Source organism: Littorina saxatilis, linkage group LG4 (assembly GCF_037325665.1).
Source record: "Littorina saxatilis isolate snail1 linkage group LG4, US_GU_Lsax_2.0, whole genome shotgun sequence".
Lineage (NCBI taxonomy): Eukaryota > Metazoa > Mollusca > Gastropoda > Littorinimorpha > Littorinidae > Littorina > Littorina saxatilis.
Genome location: NC_090248.1, coordinates 10,118,537 through 10,134,903, shown reverse-complemented (window position 1 = coordinate 10,134,903; position 16,367 = coordinate 10,118,537). Strand labels below are relative to the sequence as shown.

Below are 16,367 nucleotides of genomic sequence, written 5' to 3'. Positions count from 1 at the left end.
AGATGTATTCTTGATAAAATTCCCAGTATGAGTTGCCAAGGTATTTAGTTTAATGTGTTCAGAATACAGCCTGTTTACCTACAGCTTCATCCCTATCAAAAAAAACGTTCATCACTCCAAACAGTTTTTTTAGTTTTTAACACATTTCTGTGACAAGTTTTGAACACTTTGTGACATAGCAGTTCATATATCTACTGGCAAACGTTGCACACGTTGTGTTCGCAAGTGTTAAATTGAACACTTATGAACACTTTTTTTGTGTGTGTGCATCTTTTGCTAGCACGTTTTTCAAGATTGTCGAACTTTCCGTATCGTTTTCCATCTTGTCTTACAAAATGTCATGATTGATCTGATCAAAACAATAAAACACTCACTGTCAGTACACAATCCTGATTGACTCAGAACGTATCCTGGCTGGCATCCATCTTGACATTGTCCTGTGGTCCTGTCACAGAAACCGTCACCGGCACACCGCGCACTGCACTGTAGGTCGCAGCTAGGTCCGTATCTGCTTCCTTCGCACTCTGAAATTAGGCGGCATCGTTTTGAAAGTCGTTTTTGGATGTGTGTGTGTGTGTGTGTGTGTGTGTGTGTGTGTGTGTGTGTGTGTGTGCGTGCGTGCGTGCGTGCGTGCGTGCGTGCGTGCGTGCGTGCGTGGGTGGGGGTGGGTGTGTGTGTGTGTGTGTGTTAGTGTGTGTGTGTGTGTGTTAGTGTGTGTGTGTGTGTGTGTGTGTGTGTGTGTGCGTGCGTGCGTGCGTGTGTGTGTGTGTGTGTGCGTGTGTGTGTGCGTGTGTGTGTGTGTGTGTGTGTGTGTGTGTGTGTGTGTGTGTGTGTGTGTGTGTGTGTGTGTGTGTGTGTGAAAAAAAGATGACTGAGCGATGGAACTATAAAGTTATGAAAATTTAGAAAATGAAGAAAATAAAGATAACTGAGGTGTGACAAAAGAGTATCTATATTCCATGTTGGCTCTATATACCTTGACACAGGGGGTGAAGAAGGTTGGGCTGACAGACGTCACAGCGTCCAGTCACAGCGTCACAAGGGGCACTGTCCTTGCATTGTCCACATTGCCTGGTGCAGGTCCGGCCATAAAGGTCCGCTCGACAGCCTGACACAGACAGAGACGGTGTGTTAAGTTACATCTTTGATATATGATCTTGTTCAAAAGTTTATCTTGTTGTGCTCCTTTAACAACACTGATTGAAAACTGATTTTTTAGTTTATTACTAAATCATACATTCCATGGCTTTGTAAACTTATATCTGAATAAAATACTGTTTAAACCATTATATGATTTTATAAGTTTCTATTATATCCTCCATTAGTATTGTCGACGCCCGGTTTTAACCGGTTGCTTCCCTTTATATAATAAATCCAAATAAATCGGCTTTGGGCGTCATCGTCCCGAACAACATGTTCAAAATCTCAAAAACCGTTTGGAATCATTGGTAGGGAAATTCTTTTATGAAATTACGTCAGCACCTTTCGGCGATTGGCCAATGCATTTCGGAGCTTGAGTGCCAACATAATGTCGTCGGTCACACTTGAAATTAATGCTAATTGAGGTTGCTTTCCAAACTGATATGAAGTGAACGGTGGCATAGGGTCAGTTATCAACTTGATTAAACTCGAACATTGAGATCGACAGAACGTACAACAGTAATACGAACAGAGAGCCTCGGAAACCGACGAGTCGATACTAATCCCAATGCTCGAAAACTCGCGTGTAATATTCAACTTCAAGATTTTTCTCTTTACCCCTGAAGACAGTGAACTGCCTGAGCTCAGTCGGTAGAGCACCCGATTGCCGATTCGTTAAGTTGGTGGTAACCAGTTCGAATCTATCAGCAGACAAGGGCATTTTCAAAAAAACAATTTCTTCAATTCTTCAATTTTTTCTTTATTTCTGAACTCTTTCTTCTTGTGATGTAATACATCGAATTAACTAAAGGGTTGCATAAAAAAATCGAGTAGTTCCGGTGAACGACTATCCAGAATTACCGATTCTATTTAAAGAATAATTCGCTTTTGCGAAAAATCCATTGGGCGAATGTATCACCGCGCGTCGACTGCATGAAATGGTCATTTACTACTTCCTAATTGATACACGTCAGGTTATACTCACATGGACAGAGACAATCAGACACACAGATACACACACACACACACACACACACACACACACACACACACACACACACACACACACACACACACACACACACACATACACACACACACACACACACACACACACACACACACACACACACACACACATACACACACACACACACACACACAGACACACAGATACACACACACACACACACACACACACACACACACACACACACACACACACACTGCCGTGCGTGCTTGCACGCGCGAGAGAAAAAAGAGAGACTGAGAGAAAGAGACTGAGAGAGAGAGAGACTGAGAGAGAGAGAGAGAGAAAGAGAGAGATTTTAGATCCAACATACCCCATACTTGCACCTCACAGATGTTGATGATTTGAGCTCCGTACTGATTGTTAGACCCCTGTCCACGTTTCTGCAGCCTGACCACACGGCCAGTGAGGGGCGGTGAACATGTCACGTCAATCTTCTCAGGCAGAGCGAGCAGAGCGGTCTCGTTGTCATCCAACAGAGGGAAAGCGTAACACGTCTGGCTGTCCACCTCCACGTGGATTCCTGACATGCGTCGTTGCATGTTTTCTGGGCCGCCTAACAAACATAATGCGCGTGTGTTACTCTCCAGAGCGTTGTACAATTGTATATCCTACATACGGGAGAGAGACCACACTTGAGATAGCAATATCGTTCAATTCACATGTAAATGAAGTCGTGTTAAACTAGTCTGGCGGGGACCTGCTTTTCCACAGTTCATGATGCCAAAGTTACCGAGACAAACGTCATTCTGGAAACACTCTTGCGCTAGCTGTTTCCCTTGGAAAAAATGTCGAACTAATACGTCACACCATAGTGATAATGTATATAAACATCTAGGACTGTTTTCAGTATTGTTGATAACATGTTCTGTTTGATTAAGGGTATTCAGCTGGTATTTCCTTGTTTTTTACTACCTATTTTATTCATGTTTTTATTACTTAGTTAGTGGAAGAATCTTTTGTAATGTATGTTTGATGGTGTATGCTTTTAATTAAGCGTTGCATGTTGACTGGCCGTATACAATTTCATCTCACACGGCATCACTGCAGAGCGCCTAGAACTGTACCCACGGAATATGCGCGATATAAGACTCATTGATTGATTGATTGATTGATTGACTATGAATGTAGATGTAAATGCTTGTATAACTGTTTTAATTCTAAATGTGTCAAGCGCAAAGAGCATAATTGTAAAGTTATGATGTTGCGCTATATAAATGCTCATTTATTATTATTATCATTATTACACCATATTTTTGGGAGTGACATCTCTTTGCCATGACGTCAAAGATTGCAAGAGGCTTTGGATGAGACCGAGGTTCTGTAAGAAGCCTCTTCAATTTGAATGCGTCGACTCCGAGATGTTTGGAGCAAAAGACACGCAAGTACAGTATGTAGGATAAACAGAATACTACATGGCTTGCTGTGTCGTACCACACTTACACTAGTTGCTTGGTTCCAATATTGAAATGCGAGGGAAAGCGAGCTTTTCGTTATTTGGAGAAAAAAAACCTCGTGTAAATCCGGTATGATCCGTGCATTTCCCTCCGCGGGCCCCTCCGTCTGGAACTCCCTGCCGCTTGAGCTTCGCCAGAGCCCCTCTCTTGACGCGTTCAAGAGTAGGTTGAAGACTCAGTTCTTCCCGTAGCTGGCTGCGACTTTCATGCTCGACGTGATGTGTTGTGCCCCAAAAGACATTCTTGTGCTGTGCTCTGTGAGAGGTGTTTTCTTTGTGCTTAATATTATTTTGTTTGGACCTAGCTATTGATGTGTACATTGTTGTTAAACAGTTGTTTGTTGTATGTTTATCAGGGTTTGCTAGTGTGTGATAGGGTTCGTGTCCGTCTGTAGATGTTAGTTTCTTTGTTAGTCCTGTGTTGACAACTCTTCGACAAGCGCTTAGAACTGTACCCACGGAATACGCGCTATATAAGCTTCATATTGATTGATGACACAGCAAGCCATGAAGTAAGGGTGCGTATCGCTAACGCTACGTGTCATTTGTGCTACGTGTCATTTGTCCTACGTGTCATTTGTGCTACGTGCCGCTATCGCTACGTTGATTAGTGCTACAAATAATTTGTCGATGAGTCGCTATCATTCGTTCATTATCACTACGTGTCGACAGCACTACATCTTTTAGCGCTACGTGTCATTATCGCTACGTGTCAATACCACTACTTACTGACGACTCTCTCTTTCTCCTTTTTTCTTTCGCTCTCACTCCTGGTTTGTGTACGTGTATATGTATGTCGGTGTATGTGTGTGCGTGTGTGTGTCTGTTTCAGTGTGTGTGTGTGTGTGTGTGTCTCTCTCTCTCTCTCTCTTCCTCACTCGCTCGCTCACTCACTCTGTCTCTCTCTCTGTCTCTCTCTCTGTCTCTCTCTGTCTCTCTCTCTCTCTCTCTCTCTCTCTCTCTCTCTCTCTCTCTCTCTCTCTCTCTCTCTGTCTCTCTGTGGCCTTGATATAATAAACCATTCTGAGTTATCTCTCTCCCTCTCTCTCTCTCTCTCTCTCTCTCTCTCTCTCTCTCTCTCTCCTCTCTCTCTCTCTCTCTCTCTCTCTCTCTCTCTCTCTCTCTCTCTCTCTCTCTCTCTCTCTCTCTTATGTTATGTTCGTTTGTATGTATGTTTTTGTTTGTTTGTTTAGTCTGTTTATCGTTTGTTTGTTCGGTTGTTTGCTTTTTATTACTTCTTTGATTCATATTCTAACATTTTTTAAACGTATTGTCATTAGATTAAACCCTCCCATGGGCGAGGGCTGGATGTAAAAAAAAGCACCTGTTTGCTTATGCCATTACCCTCGTTAATAAAGAATTTGTCTTTGTCTTGTCTCTCTCTCTCTCTCTCTCTCTCTCTCTCTCTCTCTCTCTCTCTCTCTCTCTCTCTCTCTCTCTCTCTCTCTCTCTCTCTCTCTCTCTCTCTCTGAAGGAATATTTTGTTGTTCCTTTCACTTTGCCAGAGATTTGTAATTTTCGGAAGAAAGTCTCTGCATGATTTTCAGTTGTTTCTTTCGGATTTTGATCTTTTTAGAAAAAAAGGGCTTTGCTTTTGACAAATTGTAAGACAGTGTTATTGCATATATTTTTACTAGAATATTGACACAAGGTATAACCGAGTATATTTTCTTCTCTCCCAAATTCTTTTATGAAATGAGAGGGGGAGAGAGAGAGAGAGAGAGCGGGGGGGGGGGGGGATTGACAGACAGACAGAGAAAGCGCGAGAAAGCGGAAGAGAGAGACAGTTAACAGAGAGAGAGAGAGAGGGATGGAGGGTGCTTTTTATTTTATGGTTGGTTGGTTTTAAATGCACTGTTTTTGACAATAGTTTTCATTCGGTAAAAGGCAAATTCAATTGAACACAAAAGATGCACAACAACAATGGGAACAATATTTCTTCTCACACTTATATAAAGATATTGATGACCTTGGAATTGATAGGCTATTTTTAGATTTCTGACCAAAAATCGCCAAAAACATGACAAATTGTCTTTTTTCTAGGCGGAAATGTACACAGGCTGAACGTAGCCCATTTTGGCTCGACTTATTAGACAGAGAGGCTTGAAGAGAATGATAATGACAAAGTCATTAACAGAGTGCAGACCTCAATGGTCGTAAGAACGCACAATTTATTGTTTTCTGATGGTTATAACTCATAACCGGAAGTAGCTTTCGATAATGAGGCAGACAACTCCCGTAAACCCTTCAAGGCTTACTTTCCTTCTTTGTTGTCGTTAGTTTCATGGCTGACGAACAGCTGTTATGTTCACATGCAGCTATCGAAGCACGCTCAGCAAACCAAATTATAAGACATACACGTAAGATATCATCTGCTCTTCATACTTCATTATTTTGCACGTAGAGCAAACCCTAAATATTACATAAACGAAAAGTAACAGCTGTTCCGAAGTTCGTCAGCCATGAAACTAACGGCAACAAAGAAGGGAAGTAAGCCTTGAAGTGTTTACGGGAGTTGTCTGCCCCATGATCCAAAGCAAGTTCCGGTTATAACCATCAGAAAACAATAAATTGTGCGTTCTTACGATCATTGAGGTCTGCACTCTGTTAATGACTTTGTTATTATCATTCTCCTCAAGCCTCTCTGTCTAATAAGTCGAGCCAAAATGGGCTACGTTCGGCTTGTGTACATTTCCTTCTGTGATGTGACTATTGAATGACGTCATCGAACCTTTGTTGCCTAAGCTAATTTGAATGGAAGCTCGCGCCATCTTTTTAGGGTAGGTTACCTAAATCACAGGAGCTTGTATCCAACCACCGGTCGATAATTATTTACTCCTGCATGCTTATTATTTACTGCTGCATGCTTACCCTTACTACTACTACTTATTAGTTGTAAATAGTATGGAAAAAGGAGTAAATATATAGAATAAGGAGTAAATAATGATCGACCGGCGATTGGATACAAGCTCCTGTGACCTAAATACAGCAAGGGATTTCCAATCACTTTCAGCTGTGGAAGAACTAGGAAGCGATTACGTCCCTTTGTTAAAAAAAACCATGACGTAATGTTCCATTTGACGCGGTTGTGACGACAACTTTATTCATTCTTGTCAAAAAACACCGAAAGTTTGTTGTCCCAAACCAAAGGGGAAAGCCGAGACTAATAATGGCGGCAACCATGCGCTAAATCCCAAACCCTACTGCAAGTCGTAAACACTCTTACCTGCCCTCCTGTAGATGGTGATGTTGGTGACGGTGTAGTTACGGCCCAGGTCCACCTGCCACCAGTCGTTGATATCAGCAGAACCATCACCAGTATGGACACAGTTGGGGTTGCTTGTATTCAACGACCTGAACTCAGTGTCGGTTTTCCCGTTAACTGCCATACAGCCTGGGCCTGACAACCCATCACCACCGTTGTATGTGCTGCTCATGTTGGCTGCTTTTCCATACGCTACATCCACTTTTCACGAAAAGAAGAAGACGACTTATTAAAATTGAAATTGAACCGTAGACATGTTCTTATTGGAAAGACACTTGTTATACTATTTCGAGACTCAAGACTCAAAGACTCTTTTTGTATGTACTATTCATTTCCAACAAAGAAAAACTTAAATACGCAGTTGTTTCACAAGTTGAAAATTATTACTTATCGGCTAGCTAAAACTTAGAACAAACACATAAATGTTGTTAAATAAAACAAATATTCGTAATTTGTCAAACAAAGGGAATTATACTGTCACCAAATGCAACGCTTGACAGTCGGTGTAGTCCAGGACGTCGCTCTCAAATAAAGGTCAAGATGGTTAACCCTTGATTTTTACACAGTGGTAAATGATCCCCAAATCGATGTTAAGTCTTATCCGACAAGGCAATGTTAAAACAAATGCACCATACCCCTGACAAATGTGACCCTCCACCACGAAATGAGTCGCATGTCACCTCGCGCGGTTCTGCGCTAGGCTTAATTGAGGTCTAACGAATGACGTATCACAACGTGCGCGGTCGTCCTTGGCGGTCAAGAAAGCCGCGAGCGCCGCCGCGATCATTGCGCAGACGACACTTCTAGACCGCCAATATTTTTTGTGCGCATCACGTGCTCCACATAAATCGGCCGGAAACGAAGCAATTGGGAAACCTGGATATAAGTCCGGGGAGTGTCTGGTAACAGTGTGACGGTCACCTTAGTCACAGGCCTATAACTCAAACAGTTTTTGCTCTTTTTTAAAACGGTTTTCACCACTGAATAGAGCATAAAAAACTCTTTAGGAAAATGTAAAAATATAAAAATCATGCAAAGGTGACATGAGACTCATTCCGTGGTGGAGGGTCACAAATATTGTTGGCGATTTTTGACCAGTGAATGTATAGCTGTTGATTGACATATGTTACACACTCTGTGACCTTGCAGTTATTCTATCTATTTCTGTTGTTGCTGTTGCTGTTGGTGTTGCAGTTGTTGTGGGTGTGGTTGTTGTTATTGTTGTTTTTGTTTTCTTCTTCTCCTTCTTCCTCTTCTTCAGGGAGCATAGCGTACGTGTGAGGACTATCTCCAGAAGCTTTATGTGCTGTTCTGTTCTTACCGTTGTAACGTCCCATAATGTCTTTTGAGGGACCATTTGGTTAACTGAAAGGTACACGGGGGACGTCCGGGGCGTGTGTGTGTGTGTGTGTGTGTGTGTGTGTGTGTGTGTGTGTGTGTGTGTGTGTGTGTGTGTGTGTGTGTGTGTGTGTGTGTGTGAATGTGTGTGTATGTGTGTGTGTTGTGTGTGTGCGTGTGTGTGTGTGTGTGTGTGTGTGTGTGTATGTCCAGTGTAACAAAAGTGTTCCAGAGACAGGTTACTCAACAAAACTGTCAATTTGTGCAGCAAGTCTTCATGCTAAACAGTCACCCATGTAATAGTGAATAGATTGCATAAACTGACAAGGTTTCGCTGAGCTTCGATTGATTATAAAAGGCCAGAAGCATATTATAATTAGAAGTTGTTAACGCCCATACCTATGGTCTACGCTCGGTAATACAAGCGCCCAATGGGTTTTTCCCAAATGCCGATGTTACTAATATAGAATGGGTAATTCTGGTAAGTCGTTCATTTGCAGTAATCGATAAATATGTAACCCAATTCGATCCTCAATACATAACGCATAACCGTTTGAATGAATTTAAAGGAATAACATAGAAGAATGGTCTGTTCAGAAAATAAAGAAAAAGTTCAAACATTCAAAAAAAGTTCTAAATTTGTTCTTGACTGCTAATGGAATCGAACCCGTGACCGCCAAAGTAACGAGCTAACCCGGGGATGAACAGAGAAATGTTGACTTCGAATATTACACGTGAGGTCTCGAGCATGTGTATCAGTATCGAATCGTCAGTATCCTAAGTTCTCCGTTGGTATTTGTGTACTGTACGTTCTGTCGATCTCACTGTTCGAGGTATGTTAAGTTGATAACTGACCCTATGCCCCCGTACACTTCCTATCAGTTTCAAAAGCAAACTCAAGTAGCATGCATTTCAAGTGTGACCGACATTATGTTAACAGTCCAGCTCCAAAATGCATTGACCAATCGCCGAAAGGCGCTGACGTCGGTTTATGAAAGGATCTCCCTACCCAGAATTCCAAACGGGTTTGGAGATTTTTAAGATTTCGTTCGAGACGATGACGCCCAATGGCCGGTTTATTATATAAAAGGAAACACGCGGTTACGGGCGTCTACACAGGCAATGAAGGGAGATACTTACTAATAAGAACACAAGGAACTTAGTCGATAAATATCGACAGGGGGCGGACAAATGGTTTACATGTGAAATGTGTGTATATGGGTGTGGTTCTGAAACAAACAAACCATGTGAACCCCCCCCCATCCCACCGCTCGCGGGCTGAACGACTGACGTCACATGTCGCTTCGGTCTTTTCCTGAGAAGAACACCGCGTGTACATAATACACAATTCGATCGCGTAGCACTGCCAATGCACATTTTCGCAACGAAAACCGTGCTACTGTTTCTTGTGTGTTAAATCTGAAAGCAATATAAGTGAACGAACAATTGAAAACTGATATCACGTTACTAAACTCCCAAAAGTAATAAATTACTTCTGACTGCGGTACACAATACGGCAGTCACCTCTGCGAATGCTGTCGAAGAATCTAACCGAAAGTAAACATTCTGGGAATCTACGCGCATCGGCCTTGACGCAAGTTCAATACTTAGCCAATGAGCGCGCCGCGGCAAAGTTGGCCGCTGTAAGTCTCGCAGCGCTGGCTGGCTGAGCGAGTTGCGTGTCCATCCTTTTTTGGTCCAAGCCGCACCGTGGACCAGATTAGTAGGTGCTTGATTTTGGTATTTTGATTTTACATAACATTAAACCTTTCTTGGGGTTCATGGTCATGGCAACAGCCATAATAATATTATATCATGTATAATATTACATTTCAGCATATTTGAATTACATGTCATCATACCAAACTGTCATACATTTTTATTCCTACATCATTCTGATTGATCACAACCAAACCTACTATCAGTGGACACATCCAAATGTAAGCGCCTGTTCTTGACAACTTTTAATCGATCTAAAAATAGCAACTTGCTGGGCCCTCTGCCGCCAACAGACACTGTTTGGCCTGTAGGTAAAATGTACAATGTATTTTCTGATTTGTGCACAAAAGCTTTATTTCTTTTTTCTTTTTTTTAACATAACAATGTTTAATGTCACTGTATGTTTAAAAGACCATGGTCATATTTGTAAAAAAAATGTTAAATTAGAAAATAAATAACATTTTGGTTCATGATTTTTCCTACACCTGTGCTAAAAATAAGAAATAAAAATGTCGGGTATATAAGTCTCTCAAATACAGCTAGGTATGAATGGCTCGGTTTGAGTTTGTTGCAGTTGACCCTGCACAATGCGACATATCATGTTTTTGTTGAACAATTTTGACGTCACCCCTCCCATAGGGTGACGTATTTCACAACTTCCTGTGTTACACAAACTCTGTGATGACCAATTTTGACGTCACCCCTCCCATAGGGTGACGGATTTCACAACTTTCTACAGATGAACAATGTTGCCTTCACCCCTCCCATAGGGTGACGGATGTCACAACTTCCTGTGTACACAAACTGATGACGTATTTCACAACAAAATGGCGCTGCCCATGGTCAACCTCTAAACTATCCGTATAGAATGGGGGCGTCCTCGCCCCCATAATAAACACGTGTGCAGACTTATAACAGAAAAACATACATGTATGTAATATATGTCTCTGTCTTTCACGAGATAGCGAGTGTCAGTGAGACCCAAACGAGTATGTTAAAGGTTCTACCAATCGTGTTTACCTTAAAGATGAATTGAATGCTTCTGATATAAGGAAAAGGGCGATTCCATACCTATCCTGCCATCAGAACCAGGGAAGACAATGTTGCTACTGTCACATCCTCCTGTGCAGGAACACGGCTGACCTGTTGATAAAAAAAGGAAAAATATCTATGTTTCAGTCATTAATGTTGTTCACTTGCTGAAGGGGGGCCGGTAGCTCAGTTGGTAGAGCACTGGACTTGTCGAAAGGTCGCAGGTACGAATCCGGGCCGGGACGGACACGGGTCAACTTTATGTGCAGACTCGGAAACGGTATCCGTTCCACCCCCGTGTTACCACTGTGGTACATAAAAGACTTCGTTCATTCTGCCATAAGTGCAGGTGGCTGATTACACCTGAACACGCATACAACTGGGTAGCGCGACTCTGTTGCTGCTAACTTTCCACTGGGAGGAAGCGACCCGAATTTCCCAGCGATGGAACAATAAAGTAATGAAAATGAAAATGAAAAAAAAATGAAAGAAAAGTCAGATATGGCACGATGTGGCAAACATCGATGAAATGAGGAGGCGGATGGTTGGATCTGCATGTTAAGGCTCATAAAGAGCAGTTTGGCTATATAACAGCTGGTGGAATAGTCGGTTTTTTAGAATTTTGTTGTTGTTTTAAATTCAAAGCAACTTGAATAAAGTGCCCAAGAAGAAAACGTCTATTATGAGGGTTCAAGTATGACGGCTTGCCAGCTCCAAAACCTCGGGTTAACATTTTCACGTGAAAATGATCATTATCAAATATTCTGTATAAATCAGGAGTGATAATGTTAACCGACAGCTTTTATATTTCAGTTTTGGACTTGGTATACTCACAACTAATCCACAATTAAACATGATCACTCAAGTTGTAAGTACATTTATCTAATGAAAATTGTAATGTTCAACTCAAAAGAAATAAAAAAATCCACATTATCTTGGGTATAAAAATAAAAAAACAAAGGTAACTTTCAGTGATATTTGTACTTTTTTCATGAAAATTAACGTTTTCACATGAGAATCTAAATTATCTGGTTCTGGCGCTAGTAATAAGCCGTCATATGTAATCCAATTTAAAAGATCTCATACAAGCATTTCAAAAGATGGGACAGACAGAAAGATTCTATGCATTATGAGGCCTTCTTTGTTTGTCAGAGACAATAATGCATAACATGGAGAAAAGAAAGACAACTCTTTCGAATTAATTACATGGAAGACACGTACAGCATTGAGCATAGGCTCAAAAGCAACTTTCGATACATTTCTGTTCTATCTGTATGTTTGAACAAATACAAAATGGCTAGTTTCAAGAATGATGCTTATTTGCTTGTAGGTAAACTCAGAGACATATTCTATCTATGTCTCTGGTAAACTGTTACGTTCGGAAGTACTTGCGTATTTGTTTCTTGATCCGTACTCTTGATTGTGGTACTGTTGTGTTCCCAAGACTCTGCACTTTTCTTTGATATAAGGCTTACCGCGAATAACTGGATCAAACACATGATACATGATGTATGTGCTAATTACTAAAGTAAGTCGGGTTTTTTTCGCTTAAGATACATACTGTGACTTATTGGAACCTGGCAGTGAGGAGGGTATCACCGCACCAGTTTGTCTACATCCTTATGTACCCGTCTACGTATGTTTGATTTTGATTTACTGCTACAGGAAGTAGAGATCAGCAAAATAGTAATTATGGCCGCCATTTGCATTTCCTATGTTTCAAAATATCTATCTTGCAGATAATCAAAACCAAACATATCTATCTATCTATCTATCTGTCTGTCTGTCTTTCTAACGAGAGAGAGTGAGAGAGAGAGAGAGAGAGAGAGAGAGAGAGAGAGAGAGAGAGAGAGAGAGAGAGAGAGAGAGAGAGAGAGAGAGAGAGAGAGAGAGAGAGAGAGAGGGGGAGGGAGAGAGAGAAATTTACCTTGTGCAGGAACAAACATACAGGCGACAAAATAAAGTGCAGCGCGACACAACGTCATTCTGTGCCCTCTACTTGCCTTCTAGCAGTGTCGACCTCCGTACTCGGATTCGGTCTGATGAAGATTAAATATATTTAGTCTAACCAGGAAGAATGTGATTCGTCTCTATTTGCCTACTGCAAGCACTAATGCGGTATCTTCAATGTGAACAAAAACGTTGCCCGAGCCTCTGATATTCTCACCCTCCCTTTCTCTCTAAGCAGCGAATGTTAGTGTGTGTGTGTGTGTGTGTGTTTGTGTGTGTGTGTGTGTGTGTGTTTGTGTGTGTGTGTGGGTGTGTTTGTGCGAGTGCGAGTTTGTGTGTGTGTGTGTGTGTGTATGTGCGCGCGTGCGTGCGTGTGTGCGTGTGTGTATGTGTTTGTGCGTATGTGTTTGTGTATGTGTGTGCGTGCGTGAGCGTGCGTGCGTGCGTGTGTGCGCGCGTGCGTGTGTGCGCGCGCGCGTGTGTGTGTGTGTATGTGTCTGTATGTGTGTGTGTGTGTGTGTTTGTGTGTTTGCGTGTGTGTGTGTATGTGCGTGTGTGTTTGTGTATGAGTGTGCGTGCGTGCATGGGTGTGTGTGTGTGTGTGTGTGTGTATGTGTGTGTGTGTGTTTGTGCGCGCATGTGTGTTTACGTGTGTGTGTTCGCGTGCATGTGACTGTGTGTGTCTGCATGTTTACGTCACGCTTGAGTGGAACAGAATGCACAGCAGGGTGCGTTTGGAGAGTAGAGTATGTTTTACAGGAAGGGGGGAGGGGATGGAAATAGTGAGTGGATGGGAGATGTGTACGTTACACAAACAAAAATATTTCAGTGCAATCTTTGACGCAACACCATACATTTTGAAAGATCCCTTTCACTCCCAAAACACTCACCTTCTCCTGATCGTATACTCAGCGAGTAACCGGCCTATTCCGGACGGTAAATGAAAGAAAATGAGTGGGTTTTTTTTTTATCCATGGCAAATAAAATTAATATTGTGCCGCCACATTGTGGTTGCCTGCTCTTTTCATGTCATGAACGTAGACATGATAGAATTGAGGACACGCTGTATACACAGGCGTATTTGCCGACCAGGCAGTACGCTTGCACTCGTCTTGAGATTTCAATACAAATGGGACTGGGTGGCCGAGTGGTAACGCACTTGCGCTCGGAATCGAGAGGTTGCGTGTTCGACCCTGGGTCAGGCCGCTATTTTCTCCCCCCTTTCCTAACCTAGGTGGTGGGTTCAAGTGCTAGTCTTTCGGATGAGACGAAAAACCGAGGTCCCTTCGTGTACACTACATTGGGATGTGCACGTTAAAGATCCCACGATTGACAAAAGGGTCTTTCCTGGCAAAATTGTATAGGCGTAGATAAAAATGTCCACCAAAATACCCGTGTGACCTGGAATAATAGGCCGTGAAAGGTGGATGCAGCGCCTATAGGCTGTTGATCTACTGGCCGATGTGAATGCGTGATATATTGTGTAAAAAATTCCATCTCACACGGCATTAATAGGTAACATGCGCCTTGAGTCGCCTTGTGTGGTGAGATACGTGCGCGATATAAATCCTCGTAAATAAATAAATAAAAAATAAATAAATACTGTTCTTGTTTGCCCCAGAATAATTATGTAGTCACGCTGTGGAAAATGATTAAAAATCCCAACTAGCTTCAGTTTTAGCAAGCACACATTACACTTGTCTTCAAACCTAACCATACGGGTGCCGGTTTCACACGCTCTTTGCTTCACATCAACTTTATGACCATGATCGTCGTATTGTAACATTTGCATACAGTCAGAAGTCATTCAGCTTGCAGTGAACATACATACATACATATTTACATGCATACATACATACATACATACATACATATTTACATACATACATACATATTTACATACATACATACACACATACATTCATACATACAAACACACATACATACATACATACAAACATATTTACATACACACATACACACATACACGTACACACATACATACATACATACATACATACATACATTTGTTTGTTTGTTTGTTTGTTTGCTTAACGCCCAGCCGACCACGAAGGGCCATATCAGGGCGGTGCTGCTTTGACATATAACGTGCGCCACACACAAGACAGAAGTCGCAGCACAGGCTTCATGTCTCACCAAGTCACATTATTCTGACACCGGACCAACCAGTCCTAGCACTAGCCCCATAATGCCAGACGCCAGGCGGAGCAGCCACTAGATTGCCAATTTTAAAGTCTTAGGTATGACCCGGCCGGGGTTCGAACCCACGACCTCCCGATCACGGGGCGGACGCCTTACCACTAGGCCAACCGTGCCGGTTCATACATACATGCATACATACATACATACATACATACATACATACATACATACATACATACATACATACATACATACATACATACATACATACATACATACATACACAAGTATCCGTGTACAGACTCACCCACGCATACAAAGCAATGCGGGTACATCTTCCTGCTGTGTTCCTTGTCAGTATCACGTCTACCTCATTTCTTTGTGTACGCAAAACGGGATGTGTGTGTGTGTGTGTGTGTGTGTGTGTGTGTGTGTGTGTGTGTGTGTGTGTGTGTGTGTGTGTGTGTGTGTTTGTTTGTTTGTCTCTCTCTCTCTCTCTCTCTCTCTCTCTCTCTCTCTCTCTCTCTCTCTCTCTCTCTCTCTCTCTCTCTCTCTCTCTCTCTCTCTCTCTCTGTAAAAACAACCAGTACCACAAGGTTCTTGTCTCGGTCCTTTACTATTTTCTATCTACATTAACGACCTTACGTCATTGGTTACATGCATAGATCTGTGACCTATTTGCAATATAGGGTCCTCTCCCTTACTTTTAGTGGCACGTTATATCTCTGAAATGGACATTTCTGATATCCTTTGTTAGCTCTCAGAAAGTGGGATGAAGAGATTGTCAAAAAGTGGTCGTTGCTCAAATGAGTCGAAGCTGCTCAGCCATCAAGCGCAGGTTCTTTGCCACAGAATCCAGTTGTCACCTTCTGTACGAGTTTCCCAGACAGTGGCTGTGGTTAGTTTTGTGATCTCTTTCAGGTAGCACGCATTTTCATTAAGCCAACTCAAACTCAACACGGCCGTGCGACACTTCGGCTCTTTGACACACAGTTCTTGGCATTTTGAGGGATCAGAGTTGACGTACCATGCAAAGTCATGATACCACAGGTTTGAGTTCCAGTATTCCGTGAGACTAGGTTGAAGGTCCGATTCTTGACATACTGTAAAGAAACAATCAGCTGAAAACAAAACAATATGTGACTGCGTAAAGAAGCGTTTGTAAATAGTGTCGAGACAAACTCGCACATGTATACGCGGCTTTCGGGAGATGCATGCGTGGTATTTTCGTGTTTCTATAACCAACCGAACTCTGACATGAATAACAGAATCTT

The 16,367-nt window shown here is 42.1% G+C and overlaps 1 protein-coding gene across 1 annotated transcript in view; it reads right to left on the bottom strand.

Moving 5' to 3' along the window:
- Nucleotides 1-16,367, bottom strand: part of LOC138963928 (receptor-type tyrosine-protein phosphatase mu-like) — a 500,599-nt gene that overhangs the window by 230,567 nt on the left and 253,665 nt on the right. Inside the window, exon 2 of the mRNA XM_070335790.1 lies at nt 11,020-11,091. Within this exon, the coding sequence (XP_070191891.1) occupies nt 11,020-11,091 (72 nt within the window). The remainder of the gene's footprint in view (nt 1-11,019; nt 11,092-16,367) is intronic.